This window comes from Colias eurytheme, chromosome 2, assembly GCF_061535395.1.
Source record: "Colias eurytheme isolate Ceu_HAF_F1 chromosome 2, ilColEury1 Martin Lab GWU primary, whole genome shotgun sequence".
In the NCBI taxonomy this organism is placed as follows: domain Eukaryota; kingdom Metazoa; phylum Arthropoda; class Insecta; order Lepidoptera; family Pieridae; genus Colias; species Colias eurytheme.
The window spans coordinates 13425355-13435596 of record NC_142981.1 but is presented as its reverse complement, the minus strand read 5'-3'; the positions used below and the strand labels follow the sequence as shown (position 1 = coordinate 13435596).

General features: G+C 35.5%; 1 protein-coding gene across 1 annotated transcript; it reads right to left on the bottom strand.

Moving 5' to 3' along the window:
- Window positions 1–8410: 8410 nt before the first annotated feature.
- LOC149910804 (uncharacterized) lies at window positions 8411–9589 on the bottom strand. Its single transcript, XM_090108644.1, has one exon. The coding sequence runs from the start codon at window positions 9480–9482 to the stop codon at window positions 8730–8732; it is 753 nt and encodes a 250-aa protein (XP_089964770.1). The 5' UTR covers window positions 9483–9589; the 3' UTR covers window positions 8411–8729.
- Between the last annotated feature and the right edge of the window lie 653 nt (window positions 9590–10242).

Genomic DNA, 10242 nt, shown 5'->3' with positions numbered 1-10242 from the left:
GATTTTTTTACACAATAAAGCTAAAATAAAGATATTATGTAGATTTTATTTATTAGAAAGAAAAATAAAAAAGTATCACTTGATCGTTGATAAATTTAACACAAAATATTGACAGATCATAATTTGTCATGACAAGTACAATCTTTCAGAAGTTAAAAATACCTGTGAAAAATACTGTGTAAAAATATTAAAAAAAAAAATTGTTTTTATACTCCTTGGAGACGACAAATCAACAATATTATATAATACTAGCAATGCCCTGCGGTTTCGCCCGCATAGATAGCGATATCGTGACAGTGAAAAGTCTACTATAGGTTTAATTTTTAATCACATGAAAATCACCTTTACCCCGTCCCGCACTACGTCTGCTCATTGTATTAAACACTTTTAAAAATTCGTTATATCTTTTGAATGGAATTTCAAATTTTGTATATTTAAAAAGTATTTTGCTGGTATTGAAACAATCTATAATAAAACATCATTTAATTGGATAAGGATTAACATATATGTATGTATGGATAACATGGTTTGATTACTGTCGGCACTTCTATTTACTTTGAAAACGTAAAAAAGTTGTTGTAGTAACATAACTACTGAAGATGGACATATGGTATCGCGGACTTTCTTGTAGATATTGATCCATTCTATAATACTTTAGAACAATTTTTTGTTCTATCTTCAATAGATTCCGCAGCGCACGCGATGACAGAAGTTTTATTGAGGAATTTTTTACACCTTGGGTTACATTATTGCATTTTTGGTAAGGATCTCTAATTTTTTTGAAAATGCAATATAGCCTATGTTGCTCAGTAAAGATGCAGCTTTCTAATGGTGAAAGAATTTTTGAAATCGGTCCAGTAGTTTATGCGTGAAAACCATACATAATTACAAACCTTTCCTCTTTATAATATTATAGTATATAGTATAGATTTAAATAATTTGGAAAATCCAAAAGTGCACGCCTCATAATTTTTTTTTAATAAATATTTATTAATTATTATTTTTGTTTATTTAATAACAATTAAACCACATCGAATCAGACCCTGAAAAATGAAAGGGTTCTATTCCTGAGCATACTCAAGCGTAAGAGAAAAAAAAAGACTCGATTAGTAAAGTATTTCGGTCGCTATCGTGTTAACAAGAAAAAGGATCCGCACATACAGACACACGGACGTCCAAGACAGAACTTTTTTAAACTGTTTTTTAACTAGTTTAAATAACAAAAATGACATCAAAAATATCATGAACGTTAAAAATAGTGTTTTTTCTTAATATGTGTGTGTATGTTTTATCTTACAAGTGCAATGTATGATACATAAAGACATTTTAAGTTTGAAAAATCAGATGTTTTGCGCGAAGTGACAGTAGTACCCACCTCAACGCTTCGCTTATGAGGCGTGCAATTATTAAAGTATGCATAATTCAAACTCAAACATTTACTTATTCTATGAGACTTCTTCTAGCACTTTTGAATCATCATAACGTGATCATAACCTATTTTTAACATTTACCACCGATTCGAAAAGCTTGCCGGAGAAAAACCGGCAAGAAACTCTTTTAAAATGATGATTCAATTATGATATTCCTAGTCTACATCCTAAAAGAACTTAAATATTATATTCGATAGTTTCTATAAGGTTTCTATTTTTATTTTTTATGATTGCGTCAAGGATTGCGTACATGATCACAGGATGATCACAGGAATTACATTGTTTATGTTAAAGTCAAAAATACGTCAATAAAATGAAGCATTGACAAAGCTAGAACGAGGCTGTCTTTTAGGAGAAATTGGTCGTGTAAAATATACATTATGCTGACCATGAACACAGGTAACAGGCTGTACAGGCGCGCAATGTGAAGGAACCACGACACGATGGTCGCGGACCAGTTCCCAATGTTCAAGCTGGCGACTCTGCTGGCGCGACAGCTCAGCTCTCCTATAGCCGCCAGAATTAAGGTTATTATACTTATGCTTCAATTGGGTATCTAGTTTACATGTTTTGGTTCACAGACGTGCTGTAGCCTGTATTATAATTGTTTCGGTAGCTCATTATTTGTTATTAATCAATAATGTATCCCCTATAATAATAAAAAAAAAATATGTGAACTAGTTATTTTTTGGTGTGATGAATATGTGTGTCATTTAATTGAAAGAAGTTCGATATAGTTGATGTGGTACTTGTTACAAATACGATAAGATCGGGGCTACGACGGGTGGGTCGGTATCGAGATGACGGTGTGTGTGCGCTGCAGACGCTCGCCAAGACGCATCCGCGCTTCGGCACGCAGGTGTGCGTGCGCGTGGCGGAGCTGTTCCGGCGCGGTGAGTGGGCGGCGCGCGCGTGGTCGCTGCGGCTGGCCGGCACGCGCCTGCGCCCGGGGCCGCGTGCGCCGCTGCCGCGCCAGCGGGCAATCGACCTCGGCGGCGACCTCATCGGTGCTTATTCAACATTATGTATACTAATGTTATTACTCACACAAAAGTGAAGTAATATTATAATAGCTGGTAGGTACCAATAAATGCAGACAAATTGTAGAAAAGTTTTGTATAATGAGCGAAATGGAAATATAAATATTATACTATTTTTTAAAGCTTTCCTAATCTTTTCGTTTTAGGCGAAATAGTTATATTTACTATGGGATCACTAATCATAATATTTGAGGTGAATCGACAAGCTGCTATCAAGGAAGTTAAGGTAATAATTCGTTTACTTAGTCTTTAAGTTAAGCACTTTGTATGGTGGGACTATTAGGGTGCTTTTTTTTATTTATTCAATGTACAGTTGTAAAGAATTGAACCGATCTAAGTCACTTAAAAAAATATTATGTTTGGTAGTGGATACAATTCGTGATAAAAATTAATTTGCTTGCATGTATTAGGCTCTTGATGTGAAATCTGAATGGTTGGCTGTTAAGCTGTCTCTTGAGGAATTGCAAAGAGAGGTGGCACTCCAGCAGCAAGATATCGATAGACTTCATCGTGTGCTTTTGGACCTCACAGCTTCGCCTCCCAATCCCGCTCCTACTCCACACACTCCATCTGGGTCAAGCGTGTCACGCAGATCAAATGTTCACCCACCGCATATTCCGAAAGTTCCCCACAGTTTGCACAAGTCTCTTATCCCCGTCAGCCCGCATATTCCGGACGGTGCGCACGCTTCACCTGTACCGCGTCTACAAAATAAATCTCAAAACACTCGTTAGCAACCTCAAGTGCCACCACCACGCGTACCGCATGTTCCACATTCACACACACATCATTCATCACCACGCGACTCGCGTAACTCGCACACACCGCACAAATCGCATGATCTGCACGACGCACACACTCTGCAGGCACCACATGTTCCACAAACTCCGCAAATCCCGCCCACCTTATCTCAAAAAAAAATAGAAACCAATAAAAATTTGACGAACGAACTGCGGCGCGCGGCGCCGCACCGCAACGCACAGCGCGTTGCACTCCGCGGTCGCACGGCCCGCCGCCAGCGCTTGATGTTAATCATCAAGATGGATTGACTTGCGAGCTGCGGTCGGTATAAATATCAATCACTGTCTACTAAATTGAATTTGCGTCTTTATTATTTATTTATTAAGATTTATTATAAGTTATAACTACTTATGTCAAAATTATTGCGCCAATTTATTGAAAAAATATATAAAGTATAGTGTAGTCTCTCTGTTGTTTTTTATTACTTACTTTATTAATACATAACAATAATTAATGTAAAGGATAGATTTATAATTGATGAAATTCACTTTTGGGTAATTTCACCACTCTAAAAATAATAAGTATATTATATACTCTAACACCACAAAATTGATCCTACACTTTTTTTACGAAGCACTATGAATAATAATTGGCAGACAGTTTTAAGACTCCACACACGAACTTAATTTACAGAAACAGCGCCCATAAGTATTCGCCTAAATATACCTCATATTTCAAGGGGATGCTCTTAGCTCTCTTTGGTTTTGTTTAGCATTAGGTATATCCGCTTTCTAATTAATAAGGATAATGTAGGTTTCCGTTTAAAGTACAACAATAATCAATTCATACTTACACATTTAATGTACATGGATGACATAAAATTATACGCCTCCAATTTAGCTGAAATCAACAAATTAGCAGATATAACGCAAGTTTTCTCTTCCGACTTACAGATGAATTTCGGTATTGATAAAATAATATTATGTAAGATACAGAGTGTTTAAAGAGGTAAATTAGAATCGAATTCATACACTTTACATAATGACGAAGTTTTCCAGCCAGATGACAACCAAATAGGATATAAATATCTAGGCTTCTACCAAAATCAAAATATTCTCCATAAACAGGTTAAAATCGAAATTGAAAAATGCTTTAGAGCTAGGTTACTTAATCTTATATTAAAATTCTCGTGTCACAATGTTAGTCTGCATACTCCTCCGAAACGGGTGGACCGATTCTCATGAAATTTTCTGTGCATATCGGGTAAGTCTGAGAATCGGCCAACATCTATTTTTCATATGTACCACGGGCGAAGCCGGGGCGGACCGCTAGTACTTACATAAAATACTGAATACACATCTTAACGCTAAAAAATATTGTCAAAGCTATTAACTCCTTTGCTATAACTATCTTCACTTACTCTTTCGGAACAATTCTCGGAACTGGTCTCAAACACAATTTAAAAACTTCAACGAATTATAAATACTTTAAGCACTAAATACCGGAAACACCTTCCAAGATCTGCAATAGAACGTCTGACGCTACCTACAGCCGAAGGAGGACGGGGTATTATCGATATACAAAACCTGCTTCGTAAAATTATTATTAACTAGCTTACCGCCCGCGGCTTCGCCCGCTTTGTCTAAAACCTAATTAATTATATACTTAAACCTTCCTCTTGAATCACTCTATCTATTAAAAAAACCGCATCAAAATCCGTTGCGTAGTTTTAAAGATTTAAAGCATACAAAGGGACATTGGGAAATAGGGACAGAGAAAGCGACTTTGTTTTATACTATGTAGTGATGATTTACGTTCATACTTTCACAATAAAACCTTAGATTCCGTTCTGCACAAAGCTATCTCTCACACCGACAAAAAACTTACACCCCTAAATCTATCAGACAGAAGTAACAAAAAAAATGAAAAAAATTGAAATCCACAAGAGAAAATAGATGCATAGCTACCGAAATCTCTACATGGCAGACAACGACGCGATTTTGTTAGGGTTTTTTTCAAGAAAATTGCAATTTAATTTGTCACCTGTGTGAAGACCCCGGCAGCCCGGCAGGCAAGGGTTACGGCAGGTCCTTCAGTCCCCTGCAGGGACCCGGGGCGCCGATATTGAGATGGATTGGATCCTAATCATATTTTCCGATTGCTGAATGTTTTTGAGGAAATAAGCCGTTGTGTGCAAATTTTTTGGTATAGATTGAAATCTACGTACATATACAGGGTGTAATCGTTAAGTGTGCACAGGCGATTTTTCCGTAAGTATTACAGATAACAAAAAACTTTAAACTGATATCGAAAGTACTTAACCTAATGAGTAAAATGGCCGTAATAAATTTTTAAAAATAAATCGAGAAATAAATTTTTTTTTTTTTGATGATAAGATAAGATAAGATAAGATAAGATAAGATAGCCTTTTATTTCAGATCAAACTTAAGTCTAATACATACATATAATGAAAATGAAACAATTGCAAAAACTAACAAACTATTCACTATTTTAATTATTTTAATATTTGGTGTTTCTTTATTTTCTGAAGATCTGTTTGCCAATCGGCAAAGGCCTCCTCCAACCGTTTCCATTCCGATCTGTCCTGAGCTACTCTATTCCACATAACCCCTGCCACTTGTCTGATATCATCATCCCATCTTTTCAGCGGTCTGCCCCTCTTCCTTTTTCCATCTCTAGGATACCATCTTGTCACTCTTTTACTCCACTTGTCCTGGTCTCTTATCATATGTCCCGCCCACCTCCATTTGAGTCTTTTGATTTTAGTAACTACGTCTATGCTCTTAGTTTTATTCCTGATGTCATGGTTCTTCATTCTGTCGGATTTCCTAGCATTCAACATACTTCTTTCCATGGCGTGTTGACAGATAGCGAGCTTGCTTGTTGTTTCCTGAGTGAGAGCCCATGATTGACAGCCATACATAAGGATTGGTAATATGCAGGTGTTGAATAATTTACCTTTAGTGCTTATGGGAAAGTTTTTATCTTTCATTATTTCTTTTAAGGCCCAGTATCTTTTCCAGCCGCTTGTGATTCTTCTCTGGACTTCTTTGTACATAGGTTCTTTTTGAGTTATGATCTGTCCTAGATAGATGAAGTCGTCGGTGTAGTTTATTTCGGTGTTCTCTAATTGTATCATGTTCTTGTTTCCGTTTGTCATCAGTCTAGTCTTCGCCGGATTCAATTTCAACCCTACTTTTTCGCTTTCTATTGCAAGTTCTTTTAACATTATGCTTAGGCTCCCTGACGTTTTGGCGAATAGCACAATGTCGTCGGCGAATCTTAAGTGCGTCAGCGATGCTCCATCCACCATGATCCCGTGATGTTCCCAGTTAAGCTTTCTGAAGATTGATTCTAATACGGCAGAAAAGAGTTTTGGGGATAGGGGGTCTCCTTGTCTTACACCTTTTTCAATTTTGAATGGAATACCTTTCTTTTCAAGTTGAATCCTCGCTGTGCCTTTACTATAAACGTTTTGTAGGAGCCGAATGTATTTGTGATCAATTCCTTGTTCCACTAGAGCTTCCCATATTTTCACATGCAGGAGAGAGTCGAATGCTTTGCTATAGTCTATGAACGCAATATAATAAGTGAGTTGATATTCGTTGTACTTTTCCAAAACTTGACGCACTACGTGAATATGATCTATAACTGAAAAGTTCTTTCGAAATCCTGCCTGCTCGATAGGTTGCTGTTCATCTAACCTTTTTTCGATTCGTTTTAGAATTATCTTAGCAAAAATCTTGTAGATGTTGGACATAAGACTAATTGGACGATAGTTCCCTATGTCGTGTTTATCTCCTTTCTTATATAGCAGGGTGATATTAGTAGTTGTCCACTGATGCGGAATAATTTCGGTTTGTATGATGTTGTTAAACATGTCTGTCAAAATGGGTATTAAAATTACCTTGCTCTTTCTTAGAATTTCGTTCTGTATTCCATCAGGTCCCGGTGCTTTATCTTCCTTTTGCGTATCAATTGCTGCATTAACTTCGGATTGCAAGATAGCAGGAACATCTGAAGGTTCTTCTAATTTAACTTCACCTTGTGTAACATTGCATTCATAAAGTTGCTTATAATAAGATGTTGCTTCTCCTAATATGTCTGTTCTACGATGATTCCACTTATCCCTTTTGCTTTTTACTTTAACGATCCAGTCCAGAGAATTGGATAATTCTTTATAGGCCTTTTTTACTCCACCTGTTTTCGCTATATACTTTTCAAATGCTTCCATTCTTATTTTCCTTCTATCCTTCCTTATGTTGGTTCTAATTTCTTTGCTAATTTTTGTGATATGTTTTCTTCTGTCCTGTATATTTCTTGTGCTGATTAGATGGTTTCTTTCTTGTAGCAGTTTCATAGTACTTGTTGATAGCCACTTTTTAGGTTCTTGTTTAGTTTTTGTAATTGATTGTAACTGGTTTGTAATAATGCTTTCTATGAAGTTATACTTTTCTTGTGTTCCCAATTCTATTGTGTCGCGTGTATAGTTTCCGAATTTATTATTTAGAGCGGCTGTTATTTGTTCCACTTGCTGTAATCCAAGTTTTACTTTTAATAGGTTTAGTTTTGGTCTCGGCCTTTTGGGTTGCACTATTTCTAATTCAGCTCTGATTAGTCTATGGTTAGTATTAAAATTTAGTTTATTAATAACGTTGAAGTTGGTGAAGTTGTTTTTCTTGTTGGTTAATATAAAATCTATTTCGTTTTTTGTGTTACCGTCAGGCGAAATCCACGTCCACATCTTTTTCTTATGTTTTTTATATATAGTATTTAATATAGTGAGGTTGTTTTCGAATGCAAAATTTATTATTTTCTCTCCATTCCTGCTTCTGGGTTTACTGCTGTAAGTAAATGGTCCTAGCACCATATTTACTCCTATTCGTCTTTCACCGATTTGGCCATTGTAATCTCCCATAACTATTAAGTTTTTATGGGCGTGTTCTTGAATAGCTTTATTTAGATCTTGGTAAAATGTATTTATAGTGTCTAGATTAGATTGTTCGGTAGGCGAATATATTTGAAAAATAGACCAGGGATCTCTGTAGCCTGGAAGTTTTAGATTCATCACTGCAATGCGTTCCGTAATACCTATAAACCCTTCTACGTACTTGGTTATGTGTTTTTTTAGAATAAATCCAACCCCATACTGACCTGGGGTTTCCCCTTTATGGTAGAACATGTAGTCCCGATGATCAACAATGTTTTCACCCAATCTTCTTACTTCGCTCAGGCCAACAATGTCCCATTTGATTCGTTCTAGCGCGTACATTAATTCGGTGAGATTTTCATCATTTTTCAAAGTGAGTACATTGAGGGCTGCAATATATATTTTTGTATCGAAATGTGGTTCTAAGTTTGTGAGATTTATTGTTGGAGGGTGTTGGTCTCTTTCCCCCACGAGGACCAGTCGGCTTGGGGGAGAAAAGTTGTTTGTCGTTTTTTCGTAAGTAGTTGCTTCAGTTAGTTTGTTTTTCCGTTTGCCAGTTCTTAATTGCTATTGCTTTTTCGTTGTAGATAAGTTAGAAAGAGAGTTTGACCTGGATCGCATAGTATCAAATGCATTGGATCTGTTTGACTTGATTGAGGACAGAGTCTGTTGCTTTTTTGGTTGATTCTTATAAGACGGTGAAGCAGAAGTTTCTCTTTTCCTTTTCTCCTGGATGTTGGTGTTCTCTTTTACTATTAGTTTATCGTGTTTCAAATATGCTATATTTCCCTTCTTCCTTTCTTCAATTAGATCTGCTTGCAATGCCTTTCTCTTTTCTAACACTTCTTTTGAATAATCCTCAGTGACATAGATTTTCTTTAAGTTTCTTTTATTTTTCATAATTTCTACCTTTTTCCAATTGCTAGTGAACGAACAAAGTGTTGGCCTTGGTTTATCGCTGTCTACCTTTTTACTTCCTATTCGGTGAATTTTTTTAATTTCATTTTCTTCTATGTTAATTTGCAGTTCACTTTTAAAAATTTCTTGTAAATTTTTTAATAGTTGTACCGATGATGTTTCCTTTTCTTCTAATCCAAAAACTACAATATTATTATATCTCTCTCCTCTTTTTAAATATTCAATCTCTTTTTCCAGTTTTTCCACTTTGATTTTCAGATTTTTGTTTTCAGCCACAATAGGAATTAATTTTTCATCCATTCTGTCCATAATACTTTTTGTAATAGATTCTTTGAGTTCAGCATTTTGGTTCTGCATCTCAGTTTTCATTTTGTCAAACAACATTTGAAATTGGCCTTCCATTTTTGCGTAAAAGGAACGTAGCAAATATTTCCTGGTTGGCAACACTGATACTTGTCACTTCAAATGACGTTTGATGTCAAATGTCAATTGTCAGTGGTAAATGTCGTTTGATATAAATAATTGTTATTCTAACCTGTAGGATTATGTTGCGCTTCGTATTTTCAGTAGGATCGAGTAATCACGCGATATTTATTATTGATAACACTTCACACTGTTTATGTTGAACTTTGGAAACGAAGTTGTTAACCATGGAGTGCTGTAACTATTTTATATCTTTAATTTATTCTGGAGCTCGTGAATATGTTGTTGACAGTTTTAGTACCGGAAACGGGCTTTTTTTGATGATAATAATTACTTATTGATGATAAATAATTTAATGTTTGTATTATATGTGTGTTGCTTATTAAAACACACGGATGGCGGTTCAAAGACTAAAGACTTTTTTATTCATATTAAACCACAGAGCAGATACAGATACAACAAAATAAAGATTATAAATGTACTAGATATTTTGATATTAATTCTAACATCTCCACTTATCAAAATAATCTAAACATTCTGCAGAAAACTTATTAAACTATATAAAAAAAAAATCTTTTATTTATTACATAGTCTGCTATTAAACAATGCTTTGAATACCTAGTTTCTTAATAAAATAATTATGTTTTATTCTATTTAATCCCTTTGTTAGAAGGTCCGCTGGCATTTCACTTGTTGGAATGTAAACTATCTTAATGAGATTACCAGCAACAGCCTCTCT